Source organism: Pipistrellus hanaki, assembly GCF_964339955.1.
Source record: "Pipistrellus hanaki genome assembly, chromosome: 9".
NCBI classification, from domain to species: domain Eukaryota; kingdom Metazoa; phylum Chordata; class Mammalia; order Chiroptera; family Vespertilionidae; genus Pipistrellus; species Pipistrellus hanaki.
In genome coordinates, this window is record NC_140511.1 from 77,747,909 (window position 1) to 77,761,146 (window position 13,238).

The following is a 13,238-nucleotide window of genomic DNA, read 5'->3' on the forward strand; positions in this document are numbered from 1 at the left end:
GGAGCCTCATACAGCCCCCGAGGGTGTCATCGCCCCCGTGTGACCCCATTCCGGCCGGGAAGTAGGCAGAAAGCCCGCTGTGGGGAGGGGACCTTTGGGAAAGGTAGTGACTGCCCTGAGCCGCCCGAGCTGCTGCCGTATGCGGAGGGGGTGCCGGTGACCTTCCTGCTGAGGATGGAAGGGTCTCGGGCTGGAAGGAACCGAGATCCAGGAAGTGGGGCCTGAGAGCCAGAAGCCTGTACGTTCTCTTCTGTGCATCCTGCCCGTGTCTCCCTCAGCTCGGCTGCCACAGCCAGAGCCTCAGCGGGGCGGCTTGCCCCACAGAAATCTGTTTCTCAGGGTTTGGAGGCTGCGCCCTGCGGACCCAGCGCCAGCGCGGCCAGATTCTGGCGAGAGCCCTCTTCTGCTTACAGATGGCTAGCTCTTCCTATTTTCCCCTCCTCCACTGATTTTCAGACAGAGTGGAAGGGAGGGAGGAGGAGGGAAGAGAGAGAGAGAAACATTGATGTGGGAGAGGCTGCACACAGAGAACCCTTTTAATGATGCGGACTCGGCGCCGTCTGGTCCGGGCGGCCCGGGGAGGTGCCTCCCTGAGCCGCCCTGCTCCCTCCTCGTGCGGGACCTGCAGGCCGGCTCCCGTGGGCCCCTTCTCAGTGCTCCGAGCCCTCCTTCTGCACCGAGGCCTGCAGCGGGACCATCTGCTTCTGCTGCTCCTGCTGCTGTCGCCGCGCTTTGCCTCTCCTCCTGGGGGCGGGAGAGCGGGCCCTCGGTGTGCGGCCCCTGGGGGCTCCCACTAGCTGTGCCCCGCACCCAGCTCCCTGCCTCAGACCCCTCCCGCCCAGGAGACCCCGAGGCAGCCCCGGGGGAACAGGGCGAAGAGCCTGGCCAGGGTGCAGCTCGGGGCCACCCACCCCGGCCTGCGCGTGGCCGGGAGCCCACCTGCTGTCCAGGTCGCGCACCGTGTCCGGCAGGGGGTGGCCCAGGGTCTCCGGCAGGAGGGCGGCCACGGCGCTGGCGACCACGGGGACGGCGCCGAAGACGAAGGAGGGCGCGGCGGGGAGGAGCTCGGCAGTCATGCTCACCAGCGGGCTGGAGATGCTGCCGAAGCGGGCCACGGTGCTGCCCATCCCCAGGCCCGTCTGCCTGCGGGCCGCGGGCAGGGGCCGGTCAGCTTCCGGCATCAGTGTCCTCTGTCCCCCATTTGATCGGCAAACCAATCTGGCGTTTGTTTTCAAGGTGAGAAGAAGGAGGAGGGGGAGAAGAAGGAGGGGGAGAAGAAGGAGGAGGAGGAGGAGGAGAAGGAGAAGGAGGGGGAGGAAGAGGAGGAGTAGAAGAGAGAGGAGGAGGAGGAGAAGAAGGAGGAGGAGGAAGGAGAGGAGGAAGGAGAGGAGGAGGAGGAAGAAGGAGAAAAAGGAGGATGTGTAGAAGGAGGAGGAAGAGAGGGAGGAAGAGAAGGAAAAGGAGGAGGAGGGGGGAGAAGGGGCAGGAGAGGAAGAGTAAGAGAAAGGAAGAGGAGGAGAAGGAGGGGGGAGGAGGAGGAGGGGGAGGAGGAGGAGGAGAAGAAGGGGGAGGGGGGGAGAAGGAGCAGGAGAGGAAGAGTAAGAGGAAGGAAGAGGAGAAGAAGGAGCGGGGGAGAAGGAGGAGGAGGAGGGGGGAAGAGGAGGAGGAGGAGGAGAAGGAGAAGGAGGGGGAGGAAGAGGAAGAGTAGAAGAGAGGAGGAGGAGGAAAAGGAGGAGGAGAGAGAGAAGGAGGAAGGAGAGGAGGAGGAGGAAGAAGGAGAGGAAGAGGAGGATGTGTAGAAGGAGGAGGAGGAGAGGGAGGAAGAGAAGGAAAAGGAGGAGGAGAAGGAGGAGGAGGGGGAGGAAGAGGAAGAGTAGAAGAGAGGAGGAGGAGGAAAAGGAGGAGGAGAGAGAGAAGGAGGAAGAGGAGGAGGAGGAAGAAGGGGAGGAAGAGGAGGAAAAGGAGGAGGAGAAGGAGGAGGAGGAGGGGGGGAGAAGGAGCAGGAGAGGAAGAGTAAGAGGAAGGAAGAGGAGGAGAAGGAGGGGGAGGAGGAGGAGGGGGAGGAGGAGGAGAAGAAGGGGGAGGGGGGAGAAGGAGCAGGAGAGGAAGAGTAAGAGGAAGGAAGAGGAGAAGAAGGAGCGGGGGAGAAGGAGGAGGAGGAGGGGGGAAGAGGAGGAGGAGGAGGAGAAGGAGAAGGAGGGGGAGGAAGAGGAAGAGTAGAAGAGAGGAGGAGGAGGAAAAGGAGGAGGAGAGAGAGAAGGAGGAAGGAGAGGAGGAGGAGGAAGAAGGAGAGGAAGAGGAGGATGTGTAGAAGGAGGAGGAGGAGAGGGAGGAAGAGAAGGAAAAGGAGGAGGAGAAGGAGGAGGAGGAGGGGGGGAGAAGGAGCAGGAGAGGAAGAGTAAGAGGAAGGAAGAGGAGGAGGAGGAGGGGGGAGGAGGAGGGGGGAGGAGGAGGAGGGGGAGGAGGAGGAGGAGAAGAAGGGGGAGGGGGGAGAAGGAGCAGGAGAGGAAGAGTAAGAGGAAGGAAGAGGAGGAGAAGGAGGGGGGAGGAGGGGGAGGAGGAGGGGAGGAGACCCTGGGCCACCCAGGCCCCGCCCCATTGGACTGGCGCTCACCGGATCATGGTGGGGTACAGCTCCCCTGTGTACAGGAAGATGCAGTTGAAGGAGGACGCCAGGCAGCCCTTCCCCAGCACGGCCAGGGCGGCCCGGACAGCGGTCTGGTCTGGAGAGAGGAGGGCGTCAGCGGGGTCTGGGGCGCGGGGGCCGGAGGGTGCGGCCGCGCTCCCGGAGGAGTGGTCACGCGTGGGGAGGAGGCCGAGGGCGAAGGGCCGTGCTCACCCTGGGGGATCACCCCATTGGCCAGGATGCAGACGCCCGCCAGAAGCAGGGAGGCTACCTGCGCCGGCCGCCGGCCCAGGCGGTGCATGACCAGGAAGCACACGAGCTTGGCGGGCAGGTCCACGGCCCCGAAGATGACCTGCAGGAGGTAGATGCTCACCCCGAAGGCCTGCAGGTCCATGACCAGCCCGTAGTAGGCGAAGCTCGTGGCGAACCTGGCGGGGAGGAGGCGGGGCGTTCGCCGGGAGGGCTCAGGGAGGGTGAGCGGCACAGAGCACCTGCCGGAGGAGCTGGGACCCGCCTGGCTAACCCTCCTTCAGACAGCAGCCTCCGGTTTGAATACGGGGGCGGTTCTGCCACGCCCCGGATTGTTTTCACCGGCTGCTTTGTCGGATTTGCGTCGTCTTTATCTCTATCCTGCATGTTGAACCCGGGCTGAGCGGGACACACACACACACACACACACACACACACACACACAGGCCCTGTCTTTAGGGCTAAGATGACCGCTGACCTAGAGCAAACCCCAAACTGTGACCAAGAATGCATTGGGGAGGGGGGGTGGTTCCGTTGGACGGCGCCTTTCTGAACGGACGTGGGGTGTCGGGGTGACGGGGCCGGGAGGGGAGCTGAGAGGAGGGCCACGGGGATGTGGCAGAGGGAACGGCAGACGCGGCTGAAGCCAGCCGCAGCCACGATGTGCGCTTGGAGGCCGGCCTGGGCCCTGAGGCCTGTGCCCGAGCGCTGGCCAAGGCGGGGACAGCCTCCAGCATTTGCCAGCCAGACTGGCCTCTGCCCTCGCAGCAGCTCCGGGACCTTCCCTCCCACTTGTCCGCACCCCCCCCGCCCCGCCGCGCGGACTCTCTCCCCCCGCGGCCGCGGGTGTCCCAGCCGCCCTACCAGAGCACCGAGAGGCAGAGGAAGAGGCGGCGCAGGGCGGGCTGCCGCAGCAGCTCCAGGGCCGAGGCCTTGTCCTGGCCCAGGCTCAGCTCCTTCTGCAGGCTGGACCGGAGCACCTGCCGGGCGGGGAGGGCTCAGGCCTGGCTCCCCCCGGGCTCCTCCCAGCCCAGCCCCGCCCAGCCCCTCCCTCTGGGCCCTGAGACCTGGGTTCTAGGCGTGGGGGTGGCGCCTGGGGGGGGGGGTCCTGGGGAATGCTGGGGGTCTCACCTCCATGTTAAGCTTGGCCCCCTCGTCCGGCTTCCTGTTGATCCGGGCCACTCTCTGCAGGGCCTTCAGGGTGAGGTGCAGCCTCCCGGAGGAGGTGTACCAGCGGGCGGACTCGATGAAGAACCTGGGGTGGGGGTGGGGGTGGGGGGAGGGGTTGGCATCGCTCCAGTTCCAGGCGGCTGGGCTGGGCGAGGAGGTGAGCTTTAGGCGCCTGCGGTGGGGTTTCCTGGAGTCTGGGAACCCAGGGGCTCTTCGAGTCCGCCTGTCCGGGACCACAGGCGGCGCCCAGCTCGGCCAGGACTCACTGTGCAGCAGGCAGTCAGCTCTTGGGTGCGGGGGAGAGGGAGCCGCACGGCAGGCTGGTGCCCGGGGTGGGGGGTCGGGGGGTCGGGTGGGGAGCTGGGGAAAGCCAGGAACTGGACGCCTTGGGTCAGATCTTGCCCCCACAGCCCCTTCCCCGCCGTCAGGCTGAGGCTTTGTCTGGCTTTGACCTTTGGCCTCTGAGGCTGGGGGTCGTCTGTCCCGGCAGCCCCCGGGGCCCACGCACCAGGAGTAGACGAAGAAGACGAAGTAGGGCACGGAGACCAGCAGCTGCAGGTGGCGCCAGGGGGGCGCGGCGTAGGCCAGGCCGGCCAGCACGAACTGGCCCAGGCTGTAGGCGTAGCCCCCCAGCGTGGACACTTGCGCCCGCATGTGGATGGGCATCCACTCCATGTCTGGAAAGAGGGCGAGAGCAGAGGGTGCCATTCCCGACCGCAGGGGCGGGGCCAGGGCGGGCGGGCCCCTCTGCGGCGGACCTCGCCCTGGCCAGCACTGGTGCTGTGGGGGAGGTGGAAGGCCAGTGGAGGTAGGGGTGCGGGTGGGGATCCCCGGGAACTGTCCCCTCCTCTCCTCTGCTCTCCTGGGCCATGGCCCTGTCCTGCGCTCCAGTCCTGGCGGGGCCTCCTTTCCCTCAGGGGCCCCTGACCACTCCGTCCCCCTCAGCAGCAGCCACTCCCCGGTCCCACCAGCCTGGCCAGACCCCCCGCTTCCCTCTGCCCCGGGGAGCGGGTGGGAGTGAGGGTCCCTCTGCCCGGGGAGCGGGTGGGACTGAGGGTCCCTCTGCCCCGGGGAGCGGGTGGGAGTGAGGGTCCCTCTGCCCGGGGAGCGGGTGGGACTGAGGGTCCCTCTGCCCGGGGAGCGGGTGGGAGTGAGGGTCCCTCTGCCCGGGGAGCGGGTGGGACTGAGGGTCCCTCTGCCCGGGGAGCGGGTGGGAGTGAGGGTCCCTCTGCCCGGGGAGCGGGTGGGTGTGAGGGTCCCTCTGCCCGGGGAGCGGGTGGGACTGAGGGTCCCTCTGCCCCGGGGAGCGGGTGGGACTGAGGGTCCCTCTGCCCAGGGAGCGGGTGGGAGTGAGGGCAGGTCCGGGAGGCGGCGGGTGCAGACAGACGGGGCGTGGGGGCTGCGCTCTCCAGGGGTCCTGCCCGGCCCTAGCTGAGTCCTGGTTAATTCAGAGAACCCTAAACCCTTGGATTGCCTTCTGGGCTTGAGGAGTGACCTCGGGTCAACGCCCTCCCACCGCCCTGCCTCGGGCTCCTCCTACCTGGGGCCGCCTTGGGAAGTTGGGGTATTTTACATAACAAAGGGGGGGGGAGATCTATGAGGAAGGGGGTGCAGACCCCCTGCCTGGGGCCCTCTGGTTGGTGCAACCTCCTCTGGGTACAGTCCTCCCCGCTCCATCGCTCCATCGCTCCATCGCGGGGCGTCTGTGTTCGCAAGCCCGTGTCTGAGGGTCAGATTGGCGGAAGCCCCCTCCATCCCTGGACCCCAGAAGCTATAATGTGTCTGGAGGGCAGACCCAGAGGCCAGGGCGGGCAGAGCTCAGGAAGGTGGGCTGGGAGGGGGCGGAGTGGGGAGAGGAGAGGGGCAGGGGCTCCCCGTCCCCCAGCACCCCTCACTCAGGATCATGCTGCTGAGGCTGAGGCCGGACACGGCCATGCCCGAGAGCAGCCGGAAGGCGCAGTAGACGGGGAAGCTGGGAGCGAAGGCTGCGCAGGTGCCGGACGCGGCCAGCAGCAGGTGGCTCAGGATCAGCACCCTCCGGCGGCCCAGCCTGCGGGACAGAGGAGGATCCCGTGGCCAAGATCCCGTGGCCAAGATGCTGTGGGCAAGGCACGTGCTGGGCTGGGACAGGGGCTGGGCCCCGGGTCCTGTGGGGAGAATGCCAGCCTCCCCCTAGGCTGGGGCCCTCCGCCCGGCCCAGGGGCCCAGGGGCCAAGGGTCCCGGTCCCAGCCCCACCCTTGGCCCCGTCCAGGACTGACCTGTCCGCCAGGTACCCCAACACCACGGCTCCGAGAAGCACCCCCACCATGTAGAGCGACTGAGCCAGCTGGCGCAGGGCCCTGCGCGAGCACACCAGGTCCCACTGGGGAGAGGGCCGAGGGGCAAGGGTCAGGGGGGAGGAGCCTGGCTGCACAGCAGCCCTCCTGCCCCCCGCCCTGCTCCGCTGGCCCTCTCCGCCTGGCCCCGGCCCCCGGCACTGCCCTTCCCCGTGGTCTCCGGCCTCAGAGCCGACAGGTGGATCTGCACTCCCAGCCACCGCCTCCCACGGCCATCAGCTCCTTCTCCGCCCCCCTCCGCGGCCTCTGGAGGACCTGAGGCGGCCCCTGGAGGACTGAGGCGGCCTCTGGAGGACTGAGGCGGCTGTGTGCGCTCGGTGAGCGGGGCCCGGCGGCTCACCTCGGTCACGATGGTGGAGGAGAAGGTGCTGTTGTCATAGATCCAGCCGTCGGGGCAGGGCTCGGTGGCCCCCGTGCCGTTGGCCTCCGAGCCGTTGGGCCAGGGCAGCCCGCTGTGCGGGGAGGTGAAGCGGAGGCAGGACTCGGGCCGCCCCTGCGGGTCCCGGGGCAGCCAGGCCTCTGGCTCCCCGTGCCCACTGCGGTTGGCGCCGGCGGGCGGGCGGCAGTGATGGGCGGGGACGGCGGCCGTGAAGTTCTGCAGGGTGTTGTGGGCGGCCATGAGGAGCAGGGGCAGGATCACCAGCGTGACCTGGGCCTTCTGGAAGCGGCCGACGCCCCCCAGCTGCTCCAGGAGGTCATTGAAGGCCATGGGGCCGGGCCCGGCTGGGCGGCTGGCGGCTGAGGATGTCCAGGCCCCGGATCCCTGTCCGTGTGTCTGTCCGCCCGCTGGCCTTCACCGGAGGATCGGGGCTGCCGTGGCTCCTGTGGCCGGGCTGCTCCGGGAGCTGAATCTGAGCCGGCCCTGTGGGGGGGACGCAGCCGGTGGGGCGCCCCTCCTTCCTTCTCTCGCTCCTGGCCTGCCCCTCCCTTCCCCTCGCGGCCTCTTCCCGCTTGGTGGGGCTCAGCTTTGGGGCAGCTGTGGCCGGACCCCTAGCAGGGCAGTGTTTAACCCTCGGCCGGAGGGAAGGAGTTAAAGTGTGACTAAGTATGAACCTCCGAGCGTCCTGGTGTCAGTGGAATTCCTCCACGGGGGTGTAAAGGGCAGGAGCGGGCGGACCGAGGTGGGGATGGTGGGAGGGATGGGCTTCGAGGGCCCATCTGGGCCTCTGGGGGCCGGCGGCCACAGGGCGGGACCTTTTCGTCTTCCTTTCAGTGGGAAGACGGGGTTCTGATGGGGGGGGGTGGCCTCTTGAGGGGCGTCTGTCGTTTTTAGTGGACAGGGTCCGGTCTGTCTTTGGGGAGGGGTGCCAGCGTGCAGGACGCCCAGTTCACTTGGATATCAGATCAACAAATATCTCTTTCTCTTTATATCTCTATCTCTATCTCTATCTCTATCTCTATCTCTATCTCTATCTCTATCTGTAAGTATGTCTTTAAAATCATGTAGGACATATTTATACTAAAAAATAAATTTGTTGCCCCGCTGGTCTGGCTCAGTGGTTGAACGCCAGCCTGTGAACCAGAAGGTCATGGTTCGATTCCCGGTCAGGGCACACAACCGGGTTGTGGTGTCCATGCCCAGTGTGGGGCATGCGGGAGGCAGCGATCCATGATTCTCTCTCATCATTAATGTTTCTCTCTCTCTCTCTCCCTCTCCCTTCCTTTCTGAATCAATAAAAATATATTTAAAGAAAAGTGTTTGTTGATCTGAAATTCAAATTTGACTGGGCATCCTGTCTCACGTTTGCTGAAATTGGCACCCCCGGCCTCTGGCCTCCTGGGGACAGCTCCTGTCCTGTAGGACCACAGCTTCTCCGATGAAGAAAAAGTAGAGGCTGCAGTGGGACCCTAGAGTCTAGCGGTCGGCAAACTCATCAGTCCACAGAGCCAAATCTCAACAGGACAACGATTGAAATTTTTTCGGAGAGCCACATTTTTTTAAACTTCTTCTAACGCCACTTCTTCAACATAGACTCGCCCAGGCCGTGGTATTTTGTGGTAGAGCCACAATGAAGGGGCCAAAGAGCCGCATGTGGCTCGCGAGCCGCAGTTTGCCGACCACGGGGCCGAGGGTATTCTGGCTGCACAGATGACTCCCCCCAACACAGCGCCAAGGCTGCCACGCGCTCGGCTGAGTGGGAGCACCGTTCGCAAGGTGCGCCCTGGTGATCCTCCTCCCCCTTTTGCCTGACTGAAGCCAAGTAGCCTGGGCCCCTGTCCCAATTAGGCCCCAATTAATTGATTATCTCTCTAGACTCAGTGGGAGAAATGCAAGTGACCAGGGGTCAGCAATAACTGCCTAGAGCCGAGCCGGAACACGTGACAGAGACAGAATGCGTGTGCACTCACACAGGGTGTATGTACCGATTCCTTGGGGGTTTCCATGCAGCGAGCACTTCACACAATATAATTAGAGGGGTTACATTATTACAACATTTGGCAAAGGGGGGCCAGGCGGGAGCCCACCTCTAGGGGGAGGACTACCACCTTGCTTTGGCCTCGCCACCCCTTTCCTTCAGGTTTGGGATCCATCCATTGCTCCTAGGCCGGCAATTCCAGTGACAGGTAGATTATTTTCTTAGTGAGGATTTTTACAAGATGGTTTGGTGGGGAGTGGCCTCAGCTGCCATTGTCTCAGTTAGAGAGGGCATGGTTGGCTCTGACCTTGCAGAGCTTCAAGGCTGACCAGCCTCCCAGGCTCCTCGGATCCTTTCTGATGCGCGAGACCATGATCGGTTTCCGGCCGAGGGAGGGGGAGGGCTCCAGGGTTTGACAGGAGGCGCCCCAGGCCCCGCACAAACCAGCGGATGCAAAGGGCCTCGGACGGCAGGAGGGCCTCACTGCTCTGGGCACAAACCCCGTCTGGTCGTCGAGAGGAAGCCGTTTGCTTTCCCGTGTCCCCTGCCAGACGCCCTGTCACCATCGAGCCGCTGACACGAAGGACGCTTCTTGTGTGGAGAGGGTGTTGATTGTTCACCGAGGCCCCGGGATGCGCCCGTCTTAGGCTGGTGCTAACCTGTCCCGTCTAGGTTCAGGGCCAGGTTCTGAGAGGGGAGGCCGGCCCAGCTGCAGGCCGTGGAGACCACAGGCCTATGTCCAGAGAGGAGGGGGCAGGCCCTGGGAGAGACGTGACTGGGCCCAGCCCCCCTCCTCCCGCCGGTGCTGGTTCTGGGCTGGGACGCAGTGGGTGTCCAGACGCCTGACAGCGTGCTCCAGGCCAAGGTACACAAACAAGAGCCGGTGGCCTGGGGCGGAGGGCACAGCTGCACAAACAGGGGGGGGGGGGGGGGCTCTGGGGCCAGCCTCCTGCCAGAGCCCGGTGCCCGCCTGGGGGAGTGGGCATGCTGAGGTAGTGGGGGAGACGGTGGTCCCTCCAACAACCCTCCCTCTCTGAGCCTGAGCCCAGGCCCCTGGGAGAGAGCTCCGCCATAGTTCCTGGCAGCGTCCAGCCAGGGTTAGCCGGAAAAAGCCAATTGGAGGCCCAGGGACCGGACTGTGGCTGCTTCTGGGACCTCTTGGGTAACCAGGGGACTCCCCACAGCTCCCAGCTCAGGGAGTTTCTAGGTGGGAATGGTCACAGGGCCAATGATTCGCAGAGCCAGGGACAGAGGGGTCCAACAGGGACTTCTGATTGGCCAGGAGCCGTGGTCAGCAAACTGTGGCCGCTCACGAGCCACATGCGGCTCTTTGGCCCCTTGCGTGTGGCTCTTTCACAAAATACCACGGCCTGGGCGAGTCTATGTTGAAGAAGAGGCGTCAGAAGAAGTTTAAGTTTAAAAAATGTGGCTCTCAGAAGAAATTTCAATCGTTGTCCTGATATTTGATATTTGGCTCTGTGGACTGATGAGTTTGCCGACCACTGGCCAAGAGTCACAGGACCACGTGCCGTCAGAGCTGAATGCCACCCCGCAGGGGGACCCGCCTCCCGGGGCAGGCACGGAGACGGAGGCCAGAGGAGAAACGTTTGCCCAGGACCCCACGGCGAGCGGCTCCCGACCTCAGTTCTCTTCCCTCCATTGCTCTCTCCGCCCCGCCGGCAGCGATTCCAGACCCTCGGTTTTCGGAGGCATCTGGGTTCTGTGAAATTCATGCCGTTAGATAAGTGGGAGTTAAGGAGTGACTACATGTGATTGTGATTCAATAACTTACACATCAGAGAAGCACTCTTGCTGCTACCCCAGGCCTACGTGTGCATTTGAGGACGATGGGCCGGGAGAGTAGCCCACAGACTCCTCACGCCTGCGGCCTGGCTGCCCTGGCCAGGGGCCGGCGCAAAAACGAAAGGCTGCCCTTCGGAGGCTGGACACGAGGCCAGTCACCAGCGAGGGGGCTCAGTCCGAGGACGCTGCCCCAGAGAGGGAAACGGCCTTGGGAAAGGGGCAGGGAGCGGGGAGGTGGGGATGGGAGCAGCTGAGCTGCAGAGCGGATGGTGGGGTCCAGAACGGGGCTCTGAACAGCAAGAAGGACTGGTCACGTGAAGGGTCAGAGCATCCTGACGGGCGTCTCAGCTCACCAGGAGTCCTGGTCATGTGACTGGGAAGTGTTCTGGGGCATCTTCCCTTCCCTTCCCTTTCCTTCCCTTCCTCTCCCCTCCCATTCCTCTCCCCTCCCCTTCCCTTCCCTTCCCTCCCCTCCCCTCTCCTCCCCTTCCCTTCCCTTCCCTTCCCTCCCCTCCCCTTCCCTCCCGTCCCCTCCCCCTCCCTTCTCTCCCCCTCCCTTCCCCTCCCCTCCCCTCCCCTTCCCTCCCCCTCCTCTCCTCTCCCCTTCCCTCCCCTTCCCTTCCCTCCTCTTCCCTTCCCCTTCCCTTCCCTCCCCCTCCCTTCCCCTCCCTTCCCTAAGGGAAGGTTGGTGCAGTCCAGGGACCAAAAGAATGAGGCTGGATTCAGGGTGCAAGGTCAAGGGCAATTAGAGCAGGTGGGGCCTGGTCGTGACAGGCCTTGTAGCAGCACTTGAACTTCACCCAATGGGAAGCCACAGAAAGGTCGACGTGAGGCTGCAACATGACCTCTTTCCTGCTTGTTAGGTTCGGTCTCAGATATTTAAGTATAGACTTGAGAGTCCTTAGCTCCATGGCCGATCAGCAAAGCCCTGGATTGTCTGAGTGTTCCAATATGGCAGCACTGGCCCTGCCGAGGGCCGAGCTGAGCGCGCCTGACACAGGTGTGCCTCATGTTACCATAACACACTCGCCAGAGTTTGAAGACTCAGTGGAATTGAAAGCTATAAAATATCTCCTTGATCACTTCACATTGATTACAGTTAGAAAGGGTAACAGATGGATATGCTGGGCTAAATGCAATGTATTATGGTGATGTCTGATATACTATTATTAAAATCAATATCACTTTAAAAATATATTTTATTGATTTTTTACAGAGAGAAAGGGAGAGGGATAGAGAGCTAGAAACATCCATGAGAGAGAAACATAAATCAGCTGCCTCCTGGGCAATCATAAATGCAAGTGGTTGAGAGGGGGAAGGCAGAAAATTGCTGTTTTGTTTATTATATATATAATAGATTTCCAAGACAAAGGGAGAGGAAGAGATAGAAGCATCAATGATGAGAGAGAATCAGTAATCAGCTGCCTTCTGCCCCACAACAGGGCGGGGAGGGGGGCAGTTCGCAACCTGGGCATGTGTATACTTACAACTTTCATAAAAATTATCTTTAACAAAAAAAAAAAAAAAAAAAAAAAAAAAATCAGCTGCCTCCTGCACACCCTCCACTGGGGATGTGCCTGCAACCAAGGTACATGCCCTTGACGGGAATCGAACCTGGGACCCCTCAGTCCACGGGCCGACGCTCTATCCACTGAGCCAAACAGCTAGGGCCAATTTCACTTTTTTATAACTTTAAAAAAGCCGCTACTAGGAATTTTCAACTTACATCTGTGGCTTGCTTTCTTTCCCGCTGGACAGTGCTGGAGAGAGCATTAGAGGAGGGTCCGGGAGAGATGAGGGAGGGAGAGGACCTGCTTGTTAGAGGAATGGAAACCCTCGAATCTAACATTAACGAAAAGGGGGATTTACTGCAAGAACCCAGGGGTATTTACTAGAACCCAGGCTCAGAAAGTGCATCCGGGGCTGATCTGGCCCTGGGACCTGGTGCCACGAAGAATCAATGCATAGACTTACGTACCATTGTCCATCGGGGCCCTGGCGGGCTCTTGTCCGCCTCTGCCCTGCGCACCTGCCCTCTCCTTCCTCTGCACCTGCTCCACCTGCACCCGGACCAGCCGCCCTCATGCTCACAGGCCTTCCCAGGACTGGGACCAAGAGACGGACTGGAAGCTCCATGCTCAGATCCCAGTCCAGGGGATTGATGGGATTCTGATCAGCAGTGGCCTCTGGGCCCGGCATCAGCATCAGAGGTGTAAGGTTATGTAACTGTTTAGTTGCAGATTCTGGGATCCTAGACTGTGCTGCACCAGCACAGCCAGGGGTGAACCTGAGGGGTTTAGGGAGGGGGTGGGCGGTGAAGGATTAAAGACAGACAAGAGAATAAAGCTGGGGGTAGGCGGGACACTGCTCTCGGATGGAGAGACAGCTCCAGAGCCTGCAAGCCGAGTCCATTTTATAGCCAGATTCCACGAGGCCAAGGAGGGGTGTGGTCAAGATGTTTACAACATCCTCTCGGGTTTCGAATCCACTCAATTGCGGGCACCTGGCCCAGCTTTGTTTCCTTGCTGCACCTCCCGCAGCCCGTATCACTCAGCCACCTGGGACCACAGGTTCGGACCATCAGGTCAAGCTTACAGCCACAGCCTCTGGCTGTAATGGTGCTGGGAGGCTCTGCCTTCCAAGCTGGGACTTGCACATGGCTTTGCCATGAGAGGACTGTGCCCTCTCGTTAGTCG

At 62.6% G+C, this 13,238-nt stretch overlaps 1 protein-coding gene across 1 annotated transcript; it reads right to left on the bottom strand.

Moving 5' to 3' along the window:
• Nucleotides 1–507: 507 nt before the first annotated feature.
• On the bottom strand, nucleotides 508–7,235 carry SLC22A6 (solute carrier family 22 member 6). The gene is made up of 10 exons (XM_084895344.1): nucleotides 6,723–7,235; nucleotides 6,305–6,408; nucleotides 5,941–6,095; nucleotides 4,554–4,722; nucleotides 4,007–4,130; nucleotides 3,740–3,855; nucleotides 2,840–3,054; nucleotides 2,615–2,723; nucleotides 940–1,143; nucleotides 508–744 (listed from the first exon to the last, which is right to left on the bottom strand). The coding sequence occupies exons 1-10, from the start codon at nucleotides 7,089–7,091 to the stop codon at nucleotides 651–653; spliced, it is 1,659 nt and encodes a 552-aa protein (XP_084751470.1). The 5' UTR covers nucleotides 7,092–7,235; the 3' UTR covers nucleotides 508–650.
• Between the last annotated feature and the right edge of the window lie 6,003 nt (nucleotides 7,236–13,238).